This window comes from Salmo salar, chromosome ssa13 (genome assembly GCF_905237065.1).
Source record: "Salmo salar chromosome ssa13, Ssal_v3.1, whole genome shotgun sequence".
NCBI classification, from domain to species: Eukaryota; Metazoa; Chordata; class Actinopteri; order Salmoniformes; family Salmonidae; genus Salmo; species Salmo salar.
Window position 1 is genome coordinate 93,195,901 of NC_059454.1, and position 22,228 is coordinate 93,218,128.

At 40.7% G+C, this 22,228-nt stretch overlaps 2 protein-coding genes across 3 annotated transcripts in view; both read left to right on the forward strand.

The window, feature by feature from the left end:
* LOC106568182 (zinc finger protein GLIS3) overlaps positions 1 to 12,309 on the forward strand; it is a 34,494-nt gene extending 22,185 nt beyond the window's left edge. The window contains exons 5-10 of the mRNA XM_014138290.2: positions 2,221 to 2,331; positions 2,863 to 3,004; positions 4,148 to 4,280; positions 9,890 to 10,056; positions 11,134 to 11,316; positions 11,422 to 12,309. Coding sequence (XP_013993765.1) covers positions 2,221 to 2,331; positions 2,863 to 3,004; positions 4,148 to 4,280; positions 9,890 to 10,056; positions 11,134 to 11,316; positions 11,422 to 11,555 — 870 coding nt within the window. The 3' untranslated portion in view covers positions 11,556 to 12,309. The remainder of the gene's footprint in view (positions 1 to 2,220; positions 2,332 to 2,862; positions 3,005 to 4,147; positions 4,281 to 9,889; positions 10,057 to 11,133; positions 11,317 to 11,421) is intronic.
* Positions 12,310 to 12,928: 619 nt separating this feature from the next.
* The window catches only part of LOC106568181 (transcription factor RFX3), a 32,898-nt gene continuing 23,598 nt past the window's right edge, over positions 12,929 to 22,228 (forward strand). For both annotated transcript variants that reach the window (XM_045692426.1, XM_045692427.1), the window contains exon 1: positions 12,929 to 13,098. The gene's annotated coding sequence lies outside the window, so the exon portion shown is untranslated. The remainder of the gene's footprint in view (positions 13,099 to 22,228) is intronic.

Genomic DNA, 22,228 nt, shown 5'->3' on the forward strand with positions numbered 1-22,228 from the left:
TTCTCAACACGGGGGCCCCCAGGGGTGCGTGCTCAGTCCCCTGCTGTACTCCCTGTTCACTCATGACTGCATGGCCAGGCACAACTCCAACACCATCATTAAGTTTGCCGATGACACAACAGTGGTAGGCCTGATCACCGACAACGATGAGACAGCCTATAGGGAGGAGGTCAGAGACCTGGCTGTGTGGTGCCAGGATAACAACCACTCCCTCAACGTGATCAAAACAAAGGAGATGATTGTGGACTACTGGAAAAGGAAGAACAAGCACACCCCCATTCTCATCGACGTGGCTGTAGTGGAGCAGGTTGTCCACATCACCAACAAACTATCATGGTCCAAACACACCAAGACAGTCGTGAAGAGGGCACGACAAAGCCTATTTCCCCTCAGAGGACTGAAAAGACTTGTCATGGGTCCTCAGAACTTTAAAAAGTTATACAGCTACACAATCAAGAGCATCCTGACTGGTTGCATCAATGCCTGGTATGGCAACTGTTCGGCCTCCAACCACAAGGCTACCGAGTGGCGCAGCGGTCTAATGCACTGCATCTCAGTGCAAGAGGAGTCACTACAGTCCCTGGTTTGAATCCAGGCTGAATCACATCTGGCTGTGATTGGGAGTCCCATAGGGCTGCGCACAATTGACCCAGTGTTGGCTGGGGTAGGCCGTCATTGTAAATAAGAATTTGTTCTTAACTGACTTGCCTTGTTAAATTAAGAAATATACAGTTGAAGTTTACATACACTTAGGTTGGAGTCATTAAAACTCATTTTTCAACCACTCCACAAATTTATTTTTAACAAACTATTGTTTTGCCAAGTCGGTTAGGATATCTACTTTGTGCATGACACAAGTAATTTTTCCAACAATGGTTTACAGACAGATTATTTCACTTATAATTCACTGTATCACAATTCCAGTGGTTCAGAAGTGTACATACACTAAGTTGACTGTGCCTTTAAACAGCTTGGAAATTTCCAGAAAACGATGTCATGGCTTTAGAAGCTTCTGATAGGCTAATTGACATAATTTGAGTCAATTGGAAGTGTACCTGTGGATGTATTGCAAGGCCTACCTTCAAACTCAGTGCCTCTTTGCTTGACATCATGGGAAAATCAAAAGAAATCAGCCAGACCTCTGAAAAACAATTGTAGACCTCCACAGGTCTGGTTCATCCTTGGGAGCAATTTCCAAATGCCTGAATGTACCACATTCATCTGTACAAACAATAGTATGCAAGTATAAACACCATGGGACCACGCAGCCGTCATACCGCTCAGGAAGGAGACGCGTTCTGTCTCCTAGAGATGAACGTACTTTTGGTGCGAAAAGTGCAAATCAATCCCAGAACAACAGCAAAGGACCTTGTGAAGATGCTGGAGGAAACAGGTACAAAAGTATCTATATCCACAGTAAAACGAGTCCTATATCGACATAACATGAAAGGCCGCTCAGCAAGGAAGAAGCCACTGCTCCAAAACCGCCATAAAAAAGCCAGACTACGGTTTGCAACTGCACATGGGGACAAAGATCATACTTTTTGGAGAAATGTCCTCTGGTCTGATGAAACAAAAATAGAACTATTTAGTCATAATCACCATCGTTATGTTTGGAGGAAAAAGGGGGAGGCTTGCAAGGCGAAGAACACCATCCCAACCGTGAAGCACAGGGGTGTCAGCATCATGTTGTGGCGGTGCTTTGCTACAGGAGGGACTGGTGCACTTCACAAAATAGATTGTATGTAAACTTCTGACCCACTGGAATTGTGATACAGTGAGTTATAAGTTAAATACTCTGTCTGTAAACAATTGTTGTAAAAATGACTTGTGTCATGCACAAAGTAGATGTCCTAACCGACTTGCCAAAACTATAGTTTGTTAACAAGACATTTGTGGAGTGGTTGAATAACGAGTTTTAATGACTCAAACCTAAGTGTGTGTAAACTTCCGACTTCAACTGTAGCCTTGCTACTGTTATTTTACTGCAGCTATTTAATTATTTGTTCTTTTACATTTTTTACTTATCTATTTTTTACTTAACACTTATTTTTCTTTAAACTGCATTGGGGGTTAAGGGCTTATAAGTAAGCATTTCACTCTAACGTCTACACCTGTTGTATTCGGCGCATGTGACAAATAACATTTGATTTGATTTGAAAGCCGAAAGTTGTTGGTTTTGTGATATAATTTACATTTTGTGTCTGTGTGTTTGTGCAGAAGCCGTACGCGTGTCAGATCCCTGGTTGTGTAAAGCGCTACACTGACCCCAGCTCCCTGCGCAAGCACATCAAATCCCATTCATCCAAAGAGAGACAGTTGAGGAAGAAGGTCAGTATGGGGCTGCCTGGACTCTGCTCTTAACAGTTATACCTGATAATCAGCTCAATCACACTTTGCAGTCAAAGTGTGACTGCAGTCTCAATGTCTCTTTAGACTCTTTAGACACACTCTCACTCTCTGTCTTTCACTGCCTCTTAGTTTCCCCACTTACTGTATGTGATGGGGACACTTCTGTTGTATCACAAACACATCCACTCATACAGTACACTATGCCTACACATAATATTCTATACATCTTCACTAGTTAGTTGATTTGCTTTGCTGTGTTGTAATACTCAGGCTATTAAAAGTTCCTGTTGATAAAAATCATGCTCATTAACTCTATCTTCGAGTTAAGGTTATGTAACCATAGATACTGTACAACCAGACACAGGAGGTGAGTTGTTTCTATTTTAAGAAAGTATAGTTTACAAATGCGTTCTCCCACATTCACAGCTTCTTTCATTAGCAAGTTACTTTATTCTCTACTTGCATTTATGCTGATCTCTGTACGTCTGTTTCTATGTGATTGGTCTAAAGCTGAGGTCATCTATTGACATGAGCCAAGAGGCATTAACGGACTGTCTAACCATCCAACCCCTGCTACCCAGCCTCTCTCCTCTGGACATGATTAACAGCAAGCTGGGCCAATCACCAATACCTTCCCTAGATCTCTACACAGGTACGCATTTTTCACATGCATTGACAGTGCCTTTAGTACAGTAGTTCTGGCAAATATAGCCTTACTAGAATGTGAAAGGCCATGGTTTCATACACTGTATATACAGAAGTATGTGGACACCCCTTCAAATTTGTGGATTCGGCTATTTCAGCCACGCCCATTGCTGACAGCTGTATAAAATAGAGCACACAGCCATGCAATCTCAATAGACAAACATTGGCAGTAGAATGGCCTTACTGAAGAGCTCAGTGACTTTCAACGTGGCACCATCATAGGATGCCACCTTTTCAACAATTCAGTTGGTCAAATTTCTGCCCTGCTAGATCTGCCCCGGGTCAACTGGAAATGCTGTTTGTGAAGTGGAAAGTCTAGGTCAACAATGACTCAGCTGCAAAGTGGTAGGCTACACAATCTCACAGAACAGAACCGCAGAGCGCTAAAGCGAGTAGCGTGTATAAATCGTCTGTCCTCGGTTGCAACACTCACTACGAGTTCCAAAGAAGAACTGTTCGTCGGGAGCGTCATGAAATGGGTTTCCATGGCGAAGCAGCTGCACACAAGACTAAGATCACCATGCACAATGCCAAGCGTCAAACGGAGTGGTATAAAGCTCACCGCCATTGGACTCTGGAGCAGTAGAAACACTTCTCTGGAGTGATGAATCACGCTTCACCATCTGGCAGTCCGGCGGACGAACCTGGATTTGGCCCATACAGAAATGTTTTGTTGAGATCAGTGTGGAAGAACTTGACTGGCCTGCATAGAGCCCTGACCTCAACCCCATCGAACACCTTTGGGATGAATTGGAACGCCAACTGCGAGCCAGGCCTAATCACCCAACGTCAGTGCCCGACCTCACTAATGCTCTTGTGGCTGAATGAAAGCAAGTCCCCGCAGCAATGTTTCAACATCTAGGGGAAAGCCTTCCCAGAAGAGTAGAGGCTGTTATAGCAGCAAAGGGGGAACCAACTCCATATTAATGCCCATGATTTTGCAATGAGATGTTCGACGAGCAGGTGTCCACATACTTTTGGTCATGAAGTGTATGTTCTTATACTCCTTAGTTTGAGTCTGAGTTAGACTTGTGTTGTGTGTAGCATTGTTCGGTGTATCCATATCTCCTTTGTTGTCTGTGTTTGATAGATCTACTGACCAGTGGGCAGTCTAGCCACTGTGTGTCTCTATCCATCCCTTTCCCTCCAGCTGTTCCACAGGGCCAACCCTCCTCAAAGAGCTCACACCTGGCTCTGCTGCGCCCCCAGCAGGACAGTTATAGGTATACAGCCACAGAGCAGAAAGACTATTATTAGTCTTCTAGTCTATTTGTTTTTTTATTTTTTATTTTACCTTTATTTAACTAATCTATTTGAGTTCACCACATACGTTTTTTCAGCTTTGACTGTGAGGCAATTCTAGAGTTTGTTTAGTGTCGTTGCCAGTTTTACATTTATATGGGGAGGGAACTTTTGCATTTAGGATAAACAATTATTATTCGTACAATGGTGTTTTTTCTATGGTCAGATTATGACAATTCATAGGCAGCTGTCACAACCTGGACCATGCTAAACGTCCCTGACTTTTGTCACTTAGTATGTGCTGCCGTTGTGGTATTGTGGAAATCATTTTCTAAGACATTGATGGTGAGACCATTTCCATATTACATTTTACATTACATTTTTATAATATATTAAAACATATTAAAACTGTATGTGTCTGTAATATACTGTAATTCTGTTTTAAATGTAAAAAAGTGTAAGAGACAGTCTTGAACTAGAAAAGGGGATACTGTTTAAACCATTCATCATAGTCATATTTAGTCACATATTTATATCGCTGTAATGAAGTATTCTCACCATAAATGCAATAATCAATTTATAATAAACCAGTGGAGGCTGCTGAGGGGAGGATGGCTCATAATAATAACTGGAATGGCGTGTAATGGATGGAACGGAGTGAATGGAATGGTATCAAACACATGAAAACCATGTTTTTGATACCATTCCATTTACTCCATTCCAGCTGTTATTATGAGCCTTTCTCCCCCAACAGCCTCCACTGTAATAAACATATAGGAGTAGGAGTCATGCAAGGATGTTTATAATTGCATTCAATGTTCCTTCCTTGAGACTGAGAATTCAGTCATTTTTCCAGGTCTTGTGTAGAGTTTGAAGAACTTTACATTTCATGTGTTTCACAGTTATGACAAGTGCTGGCTAATGAAAGTTCTGAAGTCATTGCCTTAAGAACTGTCTTTCAGTCTCGCTCCCAATGATTTATCAAATCAAATGTTATTGGTCACGTACACATGTTTAGTTGATGTTATTGCACGTGTAGCGAAATACTTATGCTTCTGGCTCCAACAGTGCAGTAATATCAAACAAGTAGTATCTAATATATACACTAGATGACTGACAGGGGGCGCTGTTTTGAAGCCCACACCCCTCTATCTTGGCACCACTGCCAGTGTAAAAAAGTTTTTGGAAGCTATAGAAATGCATTTATTAAAGTCAACATTTGTTTTTGCCACGTTTATTCTATTACAGACACCTTAATGCATACTTTTAAATTATATTATGTAAGATAAACATAAAGATTAAAAAAACATATTAAAAAAATTACCTTAAGTATAATTTTTGGGAAAATTATGTTACTGTCCTCACTACAACAACAAAATACTTCAATAAATGTACTATATATACAAAAGTATGTGGACACCCTTTTAAATTAGTGGATCTGGCTATTTCAGCCACACCCGTTGCTGACAGGTATGTAAAATTGAGCACAAAGCCATGCAATCTCCATAGACAAACATTGGCAGTAGAATGGCCTTACTGAAGAGCTAAGTGACTTTCAACATGGCACTGTCATAGGATGCCACCGTTCCAACATGTCAGTTCGCAAAATTTCTGTCCTGCTAGAGCTGCCCCGGACAACTGTAAGTGCTGTTATTGTGAAGTGAAAACCTCTATGAGCAACAACGGCTCAGCCGCGAAGTGGTAGGCCACACAAGCTCACAGAACAGGACCTCCTAGTGCTGAAGCGTGTAGCGCGTAAAAATCGTCTGTCCTCGATTGCAACACTCACTACCGAGTTCCAAACTGCCTCTGAAAGCAACGTCAGCAAAGAACTGTTCGTCAAGAGCTTCATGAAATGGGTTTCCATGGCCGAGCAGCCGCACACAAGCCTAAGATTACCATGCGCAATGCCAAGCGTCGGCTGGAGTGGTGTTTAGCTTGCCGCCATTGGACTCTGGAGCAGTGGAAACATGTTCTCTGGAGTGATGAATCACGCTTCACCATCTGGCAGTCTGATGGATGAATCTGGGTTTGGCGGATGCCAGGAGAACGCTACCTACCCCAATGCATAGTGCAAACTGTAAAGTTTGGTGGAGGAGGAATAATGGTCTGGGGGTGTTTTTCATGGTTTGGGCTAGGCCCCTTAGTTCCAGTGAAGGGAAATCTTAACGCTACAGCATACAATGACATTCTAGATGATTCTGTGCTTCCAACTTTGTAGCAACAGTTTGGGGAAGGCCCTTTCCTGTTTCAGCATGACAATGCCCCCGTGCACAAAGCGAGATCCATACAGAAATGGTTTGTCGGTGTTCGAAGAACTTGACTGGCCTGCACAGAGCCCTGACCTCAACCCCATCAAACACCTTTGGGATAAATTGGAACGCCGACTGCAATTCAGACCTAATCGTCCAACATCAGTGCCCGACCTCACTAATTCTCTTGTGGCTGAATGGAAGCAAGTCCCCGCAGCAATGTTCCAACATCTAGTGGAAAGTCTTCCCAGAAGAGTGGAAGCTGTTATAGCAGCAAAGGGGGGGCTAACTCCATATTAATGCCCATGGTTTTGGAATGAGATGTTTGATGAGCAGGTGTTCACATACGTTTGATCACGTAGTGTATAATTTGGTCTTTGAAACATTTAATTGAAATACTGTAGAATTCTATTCATTCTACTGCTCCTTAAGGGGAGTGCCAGTATGGCCGACCGGTGGCTTCAAAGCCTCTCACTGGCCAATACATAGCTTCAGCAATCCAGGGTTTATATACATCATTGCTCTTTCCCCTACTGGGTTACCGATTACCAGCGTTCTTGGTATTCTGCAGGGGACAATTATACCTTTATATAGTGACAGACCTTACCTAGTCCTATTGAAATCTACAGTCCCTTCAACATACTCTATTGATGGCTCCTGGCAGATACTTTTTTTCTGTCTCAGTGTGTCTAAGACATTGATGGGCAGATATGTGTTTTAATGGCATCACTGGTTGCATAATGTCCAACTCTCTCACAATGTGTCAGACAATGGTGAATAGATGGTTATATTTCTCATCCATCCCGTTAAAGTGGTTTGGTTTTTTAAACGTGTTCACATCTACTTTCTGTGAAGAGATCCTGCAGGCTCAGTTGCATCTGTTGGGCAAGCGACTTGCTATTTTCTATTCATTTTGAGTTCCCATTGGCACAGTCCCTGTAGCCATGACTGATTCCAATGCCTCTCCCCTTTTCTCTATTTTTTTCTCATCTGCAACAAATAAGTACTTAAACATCGGTTGTCATGGCTTTATGGCAGTAGGCTCATAGTTAGAATAATCTGATTAAAATAAAGCACAATTTTCTCCCCTTGTGAAAGACTCCAATAGGCTTTTTGTGGCACGCTGCATCTCAGCTGTGAAGAGAGCTGTTGAGAAGAGGTTTTACAGGTTGGGAATGGCCAGCAACACTGTTGCCTGGTCAGCTCACAAAAAAAACATAACTTCTTCCATGCACTTCAAAGGCGGTGAGAATGAGTGTTTTCTGCCGTTTTGGGCAGCCAGATGCTCATGGCTTCTCACTGACATGGATTGTCCTGGTAGCAGCGGTAGGCCGCAGCATTCACCACAGGATTCTGGGTACACAATCAGCCATTGAAAGCGTTGGTCATTGGTCTCAAGGGCCTGCATTAGTGGAAGCTATAGGCACCAACTTGAGTGGTTCAGGAATTCAATAAGTGAATCTGAAAATCTGAAAAATACCATTCAGAGGCTGGGGGAAGAGAATTGCTGTTATTACCTTTCTAGATGTTAAATCGATTGTGAAATCCCTGTTGACATTTCCTTCACTGCCTTTATGTGATTTCGTTATTCACTCATTCAGCCTGTTCATCATTATTCCCATAATCAATTGCATTGTAAACACCTCAATTATTTTAATTACACTGGTGCCCGTAAGAAAAATGAAAAAGGTTTACAGCTACACAATAAAAGCATTCAAGCAACTCATTGTTTTGCCTTGTGAAGCATTTTCTTATCTCTTACTTTCTGATGCTTAGTTTGGGAAAATATTTTTTTTTCAGTCTGGGCAACAACAACAAAAAAACTGGTCATTAAGATTTCTCTCACACACCGTCTGCTAAATAAGAAACTTTTATCTGGTTATTTAAAGTCGGGGAAGTGTGCTATGTTACCATGCCTCAGTTACGAATTGCTGCCTCTTTTAAACAGACATCTACTTGTAAGTGTCTTTTGACTGAAGAGCTGTCAGTAGTTTGAGGCAGAGTGGAGTTCACGGCATCATGATATTGTGTGTCTTTTGACTATAAGAGCTTCCAGTGGTTTGAGGCAGAGAGGAGGGTTAACAGCATCATGATGTTGTGCAGAAGGTATGCAGATGAAATTACAGTGAGCTCCAAAATATTGGGACAGTAACACATTTTTTGTTGTTTTGGCTCTGTACTCCAGCACTTTGGATTTGAAATGATACAATGACTATGAGGTTAAAGTGCAGACTGTTAGCTATAATTTGTGTATATTGTTTTGAGTCACAATTATTTTAAATAAGAATAGAATATGTTTCTAAACACTTCTACATTAATGTGGATGTTGCCATGATTACCGGGAGTATGACATTTGTATGTCTGTAACTTTATCACTCATCATTATTCACGATTCATTCAAGATTATCCATAGGCTAATCATGGAAACATCCACATTAATATAGAAGTGTTTAGAAACATATGATATTCTTATTTAGAACAAAAGTGACTCTAAAATGACACCATTGTAACGGCTGTCTTCGTCGTCAGATGAAACAGAGAAGTCATCGTCGGAAAAGGTGGACCAATACGCAGCAGAGGATGTGTTCATCATTAGAATTTTTAATGAAAAAGAGAACACTACAAAAATAAACAAAAGACGACAGCAAAACAGTCCTGTCAGGTACAAAACACTAACAGAAACAATTACCCACAAAACCCAAAGGAAAAACATGCTCCTTATGTGTGACTCCCAATCAACAACAACGAACTTCAGCTGTGCCTAATTGGGAGCCACACACGGCCCAAAACAAAGAAATACAAAAAACCTAGAAAAAGAACATAGAACGCCCACCCAATGTAACACCCTGGCCTAACCAAAATAAAGAACAAAAAAACCCTCTCTATGGCCAGGGCGTTACAACCATACATTATTTACCATTAATTTATATTGGGCACAAAATAATCTGAAACACAACCAAAACAAATAGCAAATGCATTCAACCAAGCTTGATGTTGTCATTGCGTTCTATGAATATGGGACCAAATGCTTAACGTGTTACTACTTTAATACACATAAGTGAATTTGTCCCAATACATTTGGTCCAATAAAAGGGGGGACCATGTACAAAAAGGGCTTTCATTTCTAAACGGTTCTCCCAATATGGATGAAAATACCTTCAAATTAAAGCTGGCAGTATGCACTTTAACCTCATAACCATTGTATCGTTTCCAATCCAAAGTGCTGGAGTACAGAGCCAAAACAACAACAAATGTGTGACTGTCCCAATACTTTTGTAGCTGACTGTATGTCTCATTTTAACAGCCTGATATTCACTCATATATTTGAAACATTTCAGGTTTGTTGATAGGTCCACCCACCAACTCAACCCCGGGTCCCACCAACACCAACTGCCTGGCCCCTCCAGTCCTCACACTCACCATCCTACTGTCTTATCCCTAAAGACCAGCACACCCCTGAATCATCCCAGTCACACTCCTGTAGTAAACACAGACCAACACCCAGGTAAATGACACCTACTAACTACAGGTACCTCATATGTTTGCTGCATCTATTAGGTGTTAATGTGCTAAGTTGGTGATATCCTTCCTTGGAATGTCAAAAGTGACATTCGATAATGCATCACAGAGATCTACATAGAATTACACCTGCACCTACAGAGGGGATTCGCTTATTGACTGTGGAAATGTGCCTGGGGAAAGAAAACAATGGTACAATTCCTCCGGGAAATTTCTACTCTGCAATGAGAGTTATTGTTTGTTTTATTATGAAAAAGTCTATTAAAGAATTGTGTGGGTGGTTTGACATTCTGTAGGTTGATCTTGGCTTATTTCTATCAGTTGTGCGCTGGTGGCTGATGTTCTTCTACGTAGGAAAGAAGAAGCAGCTTCACTCTCAATCATAGCTTAAAATAGATATCACTTTTTTTCCTACTGGACAGCAGCACTTAATGTTGACAAGGTGTTCACACAAGCACGCTGTGCAACGTTTCTATTGTTTTTATATATCAGGTGAATAAGAGTTCTTCAATAAGATGCCATGGTGATTGTAGTGGTTCATAGAACTTCAACTAAGTATTATTACTATTATTACTTTTATCTATACCGTATTTAGAGAAAGATATGACCTCTGGTTTTAATATGTCTATGAATGTATGTTCCCACTGGGCACACACTCGTTGAATCAACATTGTTTCCACGTCATTTAAATAAAGTGTTGTTGAACCAACGTGGAATAGACGTTGAATTGACATCTGTGCCCAGTGGGTTGCCTGTTTGTATATAATGTTTTCATGTTTATTGTTCACCTGCCTGGGGACGTAGATTATGTAAATGAGCTGTTAGCTCTGGTGCAACACATCACTTCTTACTTCTGAGACTTTTATGTTTTGTTGTAAATTGTCCCTGTTCAAATCAAATGTATAAATTAAATTAAAATAAAGCCAAGGCGCTTTTGAAGAAATAAAAATTAATGAAGATGAAAATAGGGTAACATCAGAGAATGAAAACAGATACTACAGTCTCCCCCTTCATCTATTCGGAAATTAAAATAACAAGAAGTACCTGTTCTTTTCCTCCTCAGGTTTTAGTGGTCAGATCCAGATGGTGTACTCTCCATTATACAATAATGGTACACATAAATCCACCAAGCAGACGAACTCCTGTCACCTGATGGAGATCCCAGAGTTTGATGATAGCCTTTCTCCAACATTCACCACTCAGAACAGACTAGACATCTCCCAAAGAGCTCTGTTTGGGCTCACAGGTAATAAAGAGACACAAAGGACAATACAGTACATTACGGATCAACATGCATTCATTTGCATCTATCTTATAATAATGACTCTGTGTGTTATTGTTGCATCCACAGTATATGACCTGCAGGGTGCATCACAGGATCTGCTTGTTAACCCAGTGCCAGTGATGTCAGAGGATGCTTATTTACATGTCAGTGCAGTGGACCGTTGCCCTAGCCAGCTCTCCTGTATCTACACTGAGGGGTGACGTCAGCAAATCTACCTCTTTTCTAAAACAGATACTCTGTAATACAACTCGTACAACAACTATATTGTTCTTCAGCTACATGTTCCTTGACATTGACCTGAGTGTGATGCCCATCTTGGGTGAGAACTGTAGACAAGAGCGGACATTTAGTAGCTTTAATTAAATAGGCAAAATGAACATGTCCACATCACTTATTAACTGATATTGTTCAATGAACATTGTTTTCATCATGGCAAGTCATGATAATTCTGACATCTTTAGATGCTGTCTTCATTCAAGTCAGTATCATCAGATCTCAGAGTCTAAGCCCACAATGAAAGTGCCTCCTAAAGATTGTATACTGAAAACAAATCACAGTTCTGTGGATGCCAATGATATTGAGATTTGGAGGATGTTTTCATGTTTACATTAATTGAATGAATTTGTACAGTTATATCAAAATATTGTCCCTCCTTTTATGGAATTATTCAATGTAAATACCATAAGAAGAACATTGAAGGCGTATGTGTGTTGCTCTTTTTCATGTGTGTTGTTCTTCGTAGCATATGTATTCATTTCATAAAACAGAATGTCCTTCGATAAATCAAATATATTTTTGTGTGAATATGTTGAGGAATCAGCTTTCAATTGTTGTTTTTTAAATAAAAAAAATGTATGATTGAGCCTAGAGAATATTTTAGGTTTTTGTAAGAAGGCATGTCTATCTACTGTTATACATAAATGTGTAATGGAATAAAGCAATTATGTATTGAAAGGCATTGAGGGACCATTATTTAGACAGAAACTATAAAATGTCCCTCAATAACATAGACATTTGTCTAATAGTCTAATCATTTAATGAGATGATGTATATCACTAAAACAAATTTTTTTATATACATGATCTGTCTGTAGCTTTCACGCTTAGATCGTCTTAAAAATCACAGATGTGTGTGTGTGTGTGTGTGCGTGCGACAATGAGAGAGTGGGAGCGGGTTGCCTCCTTTCTTTGTTATCTCAACCACTCTTTATCACCCAGTGGTGCACGGTAGTCCCGCTTTGGGAAAACAACTTGATTCAATGAACTAATGCGATTATTAATACTGTTTTCCATGTTGTAATGTGAGCATAATGAACTATTCTATGACATTATTTTTATCCACAATTTTCATACATTAGATTAGATGAAACATAAACAGTACACTCCTATCCACCTCAATGTTTCCAGACGTCCCACGCACTGCAGCAGAGCCGCTGAGTAAATTGATGATTCTCTATATTTACGATAACATCCTCCTTAATTAATTGCAATACCGCTTATAATACTAAAGCTGGTTTTCTTGTATCATCTTTTTATTTCTCAGCACCACATCCATCCTTGTAGCTCCTCCTACAGAATACTCACGTTAGGTTGCGCCCGGTGAGTTTTACAGCAACTGTTGCCCTGTGAGGCAGCGCCATAGTCACCGTAGTCCTGGCGACTGTAACCCACCAACAACAACAACCTCTCGTTCCATCATTACCACCACACCATCCTCATCCTCATCAACCAGTCCTCAGCCCAGGTTTGAATATACTTACTATTTATACCAGCATGTGTTTTCTCTAATTCACGCCAAATGATTATACTTTATAAAATGTCTACCGTGCTATTTTTGTCATAAGCAAATTCATATCTGCTCTCCTTTATTATATGGTTAGCTAGCTGAGATAACGTTAATGTTATTTCCTTCCAGGTAACGTTAGAAAGCAATGTGCTTATTTGCGAAAGTAGCTAAACTAGCAAGCTAATAAACAACGTTTATACGCAAAAAAAATGTTTTATGTTGCTAGCTTGCTAACGTTAGCTATCCTATCCGAGTTTGCTGTGGCTCATCGGCCGTGCAATGACAGCTAACGCACGCTAGCTTGTTTTGGCTAACGCTAGTTAGCAACTAGCTAGATACAGTCAGAGCAGGTGTCTGATTTGTGTCTTTCAATGACCATCGCCAACTTCCTGGTATGATGGCTGTCAAGATACCGCACATTTTCAGTAATATTATACGAAATATAGGTAGATACTTGCTTTGGCATTTTAAATCAATTCGAGCTACCATGTTCATTCAGTAATTATTGCTAATTGAGGTTAGCGGTAGCTTCTCCCTTTTGTCTTTGCTTGCTAGCATACACTTGGTTAACCAGCTAGCTTCCTTTGTAGCTAGCGTTGCGGAGCAGGTGCCACAAAGGCTTCGGTAGTTAACCCTGTGTTAAGCGAGAGCGGCTAGCCAAGTTAGCTAGTTAACTACTTTAGCGAAATCTTTCAATGGTTATTGATATCATTTTTGTTGTTGAATGTGTCATCACAATCCATTACCCGTTAACCAGCTAGCTAGTTTCATAAGTCATAACCTATCTAGCTATGGCTAACTAGCCAGTTTGAAATGCCTATGCTATGGCACAGAGCACTAGCTAGCTAACGTTAGAATTGTTTAAACTGATGCAAAAAGTAAAAGAAACAATTGCTATCACATTGACATTTAGCTACAGTTGTAGTGTGTGTGTCAGAGAGAGATGGAATTGTGCTGTGAGCAGGTAGAAGAGTGAAGTTGATACTGTCATCTTGAAGACAAAGCAGAAATAATAAATGCAGTCATCTATCAAATGTCTTCAATTGACAAGTTACATTAGGCTAATAACTGCTGTTTGGCAGATCAAAAACAAACTGAACCTGATGACAGGTGTTTGTTTTTTGTTTAGTTTTTTTTTGTTGTTACTTGTGGGGTTGGGAAGGTAGCTAACTGATGGGTTAATGGCAGTGTAACCACCCTTTTTCAGCTCTGTTCTAGACTCACTGGTCGTGTTCCCCTGCTCAGACGTTGCATGCATCAGCCAATGGTTGTATGTTATGTCATCAACTGTGTCATTGACTGACAGATTGCTATAACATATGACATGGTTGGCTGATAGGTAAAATACCTATCCAGGCGTTGTAAGATCTGGCAGATGTCAGCAACAGCTGGACAGAGGAACGCGCCCACTGATTCAACCAAGCAGGGGAAATTTGCCCTAAAACTTACTGCAATGACAGTCATGTCTCTTTATCTCACAGACATTCATGGCACGGAATACGAGGTTCATAACTTTTGAATATTCAATACTAACTGGGATTGTACCTGGGGTTTTCAGATGTCATTGCGTTAAGGCCTACATTCTCTGACCCTCCTTGAAAACGGAGAGCAGTGTAGAGTCGCCGGGACAATGAAAGGGGCAGCAGACAGTCAGGTTCTTAAAGTGGGAATTATTATTGTATCTGGAATAGACTGGGTGGCTTTGTAGTAATTATCAGGGCTGTATCCCAGTTCTCTCCACCAAAGCATCATTAAAAAGGCTTTGAACACCCTTTTTACTCTCTCAAACCTCTGCAATTTGCATTAAGGTGCACCACAAGTTTTATTAATCTGCAACATGGAAATATCCTAGCCATCTTTGCACTGAATGCTAGTTTGGTGTTTGCTCAGTCAAGAGCGGTGTATAGGCCTGCTGCCCAGATCAAAAAATAAAATATCCTCTCATACTACTCCTTACCGACAGACAATTTTTTACTTGATAAATTATAGGCTACATTATTGTATAGTTGTTCACAGCAAATTGTCAATGAAAGTGTAGAGACACATGGATCTATATAGATTATCAGTTTCCTCCTAGTGATTTTGAGCCTCTTATGTCCTCTTGGATGATCATTATAGATGGATTTGGACCCCTCTGCGAGGAAGGGAAAGCACCAGGTTTCTTTATGTTGCATTATCCTTCTTTAAAGTCAGGTCCACTGGGAGTTCTCTGCAGCCAGCCGCAGCCCTCTGGTCCTGCTAGGGGAGAGGAACAGGTGTGTGTGGAGATGGGTGACAGGTGCACAGTGGGTCTTGGTGGGTCTCCTGACCCTAATTGTTTGTGAGCTCCCTCACATTACCTTCCCCTGACAAACAAGCCAAGAAATGACTCTTATAGTGCCTTCAGAGAGTATTCACACCCCTTGACTTTTTCCACATTTTGTTATTACAAAATGGGATTAAAATGTAGTTGATTGTCTTTTTTTCTTGTCAATGATCTACACAAAATGCTCTAATGTGAAAGTGTAAGAAAAATTCTAAAATTTGTAAAATAGAATAATAATATGTGTGTGTGTGTGATATATATATATCACACACACACACAGTTGAAGTCGGAATTTTACATACACTTAGGTTGGAGTCATTAAAACTCGTTTTTCAATCACTCCACACATTTGTTGTTAAACTATAGTTTTGGCAAGTCTGTTAGGAATTGTACTTCGTGCATGACACAAGTATTTTTTCCAACAATTGTTTACAGACAGATTATTTATCACAATTCCAGTGGTTCAGAAGTTTACATACACTAAGTTGACTGTGCCTTTAAACAGCTTGGAAAATTCCAGAAAATGATGTCATGGATTTAGAAGCTTCTGATAGGCTAATTGACTTCATTTGAGTCAATTGGAGGTGTACCTGTGGATGTATTTCAAGGACTACCTTCAAACTCAGCGCCTCTTTGCTTGACATCATGGGAAAATCAAAAGAAATCAGCCAAGATCTCAGAAAAAAAATTGTAGACCTCCACAAGTCTAGTTCATCCTTGGGAGCAATTTCCAAACGCCTGAAGGTACCACGTTCATCTGTACAAACAATAGTACGCAAGTATAAACATCATGGGACCATGCAGCCGTCATACCGCTCAGGAAGGAGACGCGTTCTGTCTCCTAGAGATGGACGTACTTTGGTGCGAAAAGTGCAAATCAATCCCAGAACAACAGCAAAGGACCTTGTGAAGATGCTGGAGAAAAAAGGTACAAAACTATCTATATCCACAGTAAAACAAGTCCTATATCGGCATAACCTGAAAGGCCGCCAAGCAAGGAAGAAGCCACTGCTCCAAAACCGCCATTAAAAAAGCCAGATTACGGTTTACAACTGCACATGGGGACAAAGATCATACTTTTTGAAGAAATGTTCTCTGGTCTGATGAAACAAAAATAGAACTGTTTGCTCATAATGACCATCGTTTGGAGGAAAAAGGGGGAGGCATCCCAACCGTGAAGCACGGGGGTGGCAGCATCATGTTGTGGGGGTGCTTTGCTGCAGGAGGGACTGGTGCACTTCACAAAATAGATGGCATGATGAGGGAGGAAAATGATGTGGATATATTGAAGCAACATCTCAAGACATCAGTCAGGAAGTTAAAGCTTGGTCGCAAATGGGTCTTCCAAATGGACAGTGACCCCAAGCATACTTCCAGAGTTGTGGCAAAATGGCTTAAGGACAACAAAGTCAAGGTATTGGAGTGGCCATCACAAAGGGTGGGCCAAAATTCACCCAACTTATTGTGGGAAGCTTATGGAAGGCTACTGAAGCGTTTGACACAAGTTAAACAGTTTAAAGGAAATACACTCAATTCGTATTTGGTAGCATGTAAACTTCTGACTCAATGGGAATGTGATGAAAGAAATAAAAGCTGAAATAAGTCATTCTCTCTACTATTATTCTGACATTTCACATTCTTAAAATAAAGTGGTGATCCTAACTGACCTAAGACAGGGAATTTTTACTAGGATTAAATGTCAGGAATTGTGAAAAACTGAGTTTAAATGTATTTGGCTAAGGGGTATGTAAACTTCCGACTTCAACTGTGTGTATGTGTGTGTGTGTGTGTGTGTGTGTGTGTGTGTGTTTTTTTGACAGTGACTTGCAAAACTTTTCACACCCCCTTGGCATTTTTCCTATTTTGTTGTACAACCTGGAATTAAAATTGACTTTTTTGTGGGTTTGTATCATTTGATGTGCACAACTTGCCTACCACTTTGAAGATGCAAAATATATTTTTGTGTGAAACAAACAAGAAATAAGACAAAAAAACAGAACTTGAGCGTGCTTAACTATTCACCCCCCTAAAGTCAATACTTTGTAGAGCCACCTTTTGCAGCAATTACAGCTGCAAGTCTCTTGGGGTATGTCTCAAAAGCTTGGCACATCTAGCCACTGGGATTTTTGCCCATTCTTCAAGGAAAAACTGCTCCAGCTCCTTCAAGTTGGATGGGTTCCGCTGGTGTACAGCAATCTTTAAGTCATACCACAGATTCTCAATTGGATTGAGGTCTGGGCTTTGACTAGGCCATTCCAAGACATTTAAATGTTTCCCCTTTAACCAGTCGAGTGTTGCTTTAGCAGTATGCTTAGGGTCATTGTCATGTTGGAAGGTGAACCTCAGTCCCAGTCTCATATCTCTGGAAGACTGAAACAGGTTTCCCTCAAGAATTTCCCTGTATTTAGCGCCATCCATCATTCCTTCAATTCTGACCTGTTTCCCAGTCCCTGCCGAGGAAAAACAACCCCACAGCATGATGCTGCCACCACCATGCTTCACTGTGGGGATGTTGTTCTCGGGGTGATGAGAGGTGTTGGGTTTGCGCCAGACATAGCATTTTCCTTGATGGCCAAAAAGCTCAATTTTAGTCTCATCTGACCAGAGTACTTTCTTCCATATGTTTGGGGAGTCTCCCACATGCCTGTTGGCGTACACCAAACGTGTTTGCTTATTTTTTTCTGTAAGCAATGGCTTTTTTCTGGACACTCTTCCATAAAGCCCAGCTCTGGAGTGTACGGTTTAAAGTGGTCCTATGGACAGATACTCCCATCTCCGCTGTGGAGCTTTGCAGCTCCTTCAGGGTTATTTTTGGTCTCTTTGTTGCCTCTCTGATTAATATTACACCCACCACTGCGACCTGTATGCTCTAATCGGCTGGCCCTCGCTACATATTCGTCGCCAGACCCACTGGCTCCAGGTCGTCTAAAAGTCTTTGCTAGCTAAAGCTCCGCCTTATCTCAGCTCACTGGTCACGATAACAACACCCACCTGTAGCACGCGCTCCAGCAGGTATATCTCACTGGTCATCCCCAAAGCCAACACCTCCTTTGGCCGCCTTTCCTTCCAGTTCTCTGCTGCCAATGACTGGATCGAATTGCAAAAATCGCCGAAGCTGGAGACCTATATTTCCCTCACTAACTTTAAACATCAGCTATCCAAGCAGCAAACCGATCGCTGCAGATGTACGTAGTAGAGGTTGACCGATTAATCGGAATGGCCGATTTAATTAGGGCCGATTTCAAGTTTTCATAACAATCGGTAATCGGTATTTTTGGCCACCGATTTGCCAATATTTTTATTTATTTAATTGTATTTATTTTTGGGGAAATATTTTCCCCCAATTTTATTTATTTATTTTTATATTTTTTTTCTTTTTTTTACACCTTTATTTAACTAGACAAGTCAGATTAAGAACACATTCTTATTTTCAATGACGGCCAAGGAACGGGGGTTAACTGCCTTGTTCAGGGGGGATTCGTTTTTGCAACCTTACGGTTACTAGTCCAACGCTCTAACCACCTGCCTTACATTGCACTCCACGAGGAGCCTGCATGGCAGGCTGACTACCTGTTACGCGAGGGCAGCAAGAAGCCAAGGTAAGTTGCTAGCTAGCATTAAACTTATTTTATAAAAAACTATCAATCTTAACATAATCACTAGTTAACTACACATGGTTGATGATATTACTAGTTTATCTAACGTGTCCTGCGTTGCATATAATCGATGCGGTGCCTGGTAATTTATCATCGAATCACAGCCTACTTCGCCAAACGGGTGTTGATTTAACCTCTATGGGCTAGGTGGGACGCTTGCACCTACGTAACAGCCACTGGCAGCCTGTGGCGCGATTTTCAAAACCTTAAAAATCCTATTACTTCAATTTCTCAAACATATGACTATTTTACAGCTATTTAAAGACAAGACTCTCGTTAATCTAACCACACTGTCCGATTTCAAAAAGGCTTTACAACGAAAGCAAAACATTAGATTATGTCAGCAGAGTACCAAGCCAGAAATAATCAGACACCCATTTTTCAAGCCAGCATATAATGTCACCAAATCCCAGAAGACAGCTAAATGCAGCACTCACCTTTGATGATCTTCATCAGATGACAACCCTAGGACATTATGTTATACAATACATGCATGTTTTCTTCAATCAAGTTCATATTTTATTTATATCAAGCTTTTTTACATTAGCATGTGACGTTCAGAACTAGCATACCCCCCGCAAACATCCGGTGAATTTACTAAATTACTCAAGATAAACGTTCACAAAAAACATAACAATTATTTAAAGAATTATAAATACAGAACTCCTCTATGCACTCGATATGTCCGATTTTAAAATAGCTTTTCGGTGAAAGCACATTTTACAATATTCTCAGTAGATAGCCCAGCCATCACGGCTAACAAATGTTGGTTTGGTCCAAAATAATCCATCGTTATATCCGAATAGCAGCGTTTTGTTCGTGCGTTCCAGACACTATCCGAAATAGTAAAGAAGTGTCGCGCGCATGGCGCAATTCGTGACAATAAAATTCTAAATATTCCATTACCGTACTTCGAAGCATGTCAACCGCTGTTTAAAATCAATTTTTACGACATTTTTCTCGTAGAAAAGCGATAATATTCCGACAGGGAATCTCCTTTTCGGCAAACAGAGGAAAAAATCCCAAAGGCGGGGGCGGTCGGGTCACGCGCATAAGCCCAGTGTCCCTTGATCGGCCACTTGAGAAAGGCGTTAATGTGTTTCAGCCTGGGGCTGGAATGACGACATTCTGTTTTTTCCCGGGCTCTGAGCGCCTATGGACGACGTGGGAAGTGTCACGTTAGAGCAGAGATCCTTAGTAAATGATAGAGATGGAAAAGAAGTTCAAGAAATGGTCAGACAGGCCACTTCCTGTAAAGGAATCTCTCAGGTTTTGACCTGCCATTTGAGTTCTGTTATACTCACAGACACCATTCAAACAGTTTTAGAAAATTTAGGGTGTTTTCTATCCATATGTAATAAGTATATGCATATTCTAGTTACTGGGTAGGAGTGGTAACCAGATTAAATCGGGTATGTTTTTTATCCAGCCGTGTCAATACTGCCCCCTAGCCCTAACAGGTTAACAAGTACATTTGCGAAACAAGCACTGTCGTTGCACCAATGTACCTAACCATAAACATCTATGCCTTTCTTTAAAATCAATACACAAGTATATATTTTTAAACCTGCATATTGTGTCACATCTCTAGCGTTCATTGCACGCAGAGTCAGGGTATATGCAACAGTTTGGGCCGCCTGGCTCGTTGCGAACTAATTTGCCAGAATTGTACGTAATTATGACATAACATTGAAGGTTGGGCAATGTAACAGGAATATTTAGACTTAGGGATGTCACCCGTTAGATAAAATACGGAACGGTTCCGTATTTCACTGACAGGAAAAACGTTTTGTTTTCGAGATGATAGTTTCCGGATTCGACCATATTAATGACCTAAGGCTCGTATTTCTGTGTGTTATTATGTTATAATTAAGTCTATGATTTGATAGAGCAGTCTGACTGAGCGATGGTAGGCATCAGCAGGCTCGTGAGCATTCATTCAAAACAGCACTTTCGTGCGTTTTGCCAGCAGCCCTTCGCAATGCATTGCGCTGTTTATGACTTCAAGCCTATCAACTCCCAAGATGAGGCTGGTGTAACCGATGTGAAATGGCTAGCTAGTTAGCCGGGTGCGCACTAATAGCGTTTCAAACGTCACTCGCTCTGAGACTTGGAGTGGTTGTTCCCCTTGCTCTGCATGGGTAATGCTGCTTCGAGGGTGGCTGTTGTCGATGTGTTCCTGGTTCAAGTCCAGGTAGGAGCGAGGAGAGGGACGGAAGCTATACTGTTACACTGGCAATACTAAAGTGCCTATAAGAACATCCAATAGTCAAAGGTATATGAAATACAAATCGTATAGAGAGAAATAGTCCTATAATTCCTATAATAACTACAACCTAAAACTTCTTACCTGGCAATATTGAAGACTCATGTTAAAAGGAACCACCAGCTTTCATATGTTCTCATGTTCTGAGCAAGGAAATTAAACGTTAGCTTTTTTACATGGCACATATTGCACTTTTACTTTCTTCTCCAACACTTTGTTTTTGCATTATTTAAACCAAATTGAACATGTTTCATTATTTATTTGAGGCTAAATTGATTTTATTGATGTATTATATTAAGTTAAAATAAGTGTTCATTCAGTATTGTTGTAATTGTCATTATTACAAAGAAATATTTTTCTTTAAATCGTCCGATTAATCGGTATCGGCTTTTTGGGTCCTCCAATAATCGGTATTGGCGTTGAAAAATCGTAATCGGTCGACCTCTAGTACATAGCACATTAGAATTAGCTTAATGATTATTTGCACAGCTTGATTGTAAAGTTATTGCTGTGATCTGAGGACTCTAGTTCTAAATCATGAGCATCTGAAAGTCTAAATAGCAGCACCCACATGTAGCACACGCTCCAGCAGGTATATCTCTCTGGTCACCCCCAAAGCCAATTCCTCCTTCGGCCGCCTCTCCTTCCAGTTCTCTGCTGCCAATGACTGGAACGAACTACAAACATATCTGAAACTGTAAACACTTATCTCCCTCACTAGCTTTAAGCACCAGCTGTCAGAGCAGCTCACAGATTACTGCACCTGTACATAGCCCATCTATAATTTTGCCCAAACAACTACCTCTTCCCCTACTGTATTTATTTATTTATTTTGCTCCTTTGCACCCCATTATTTCTACT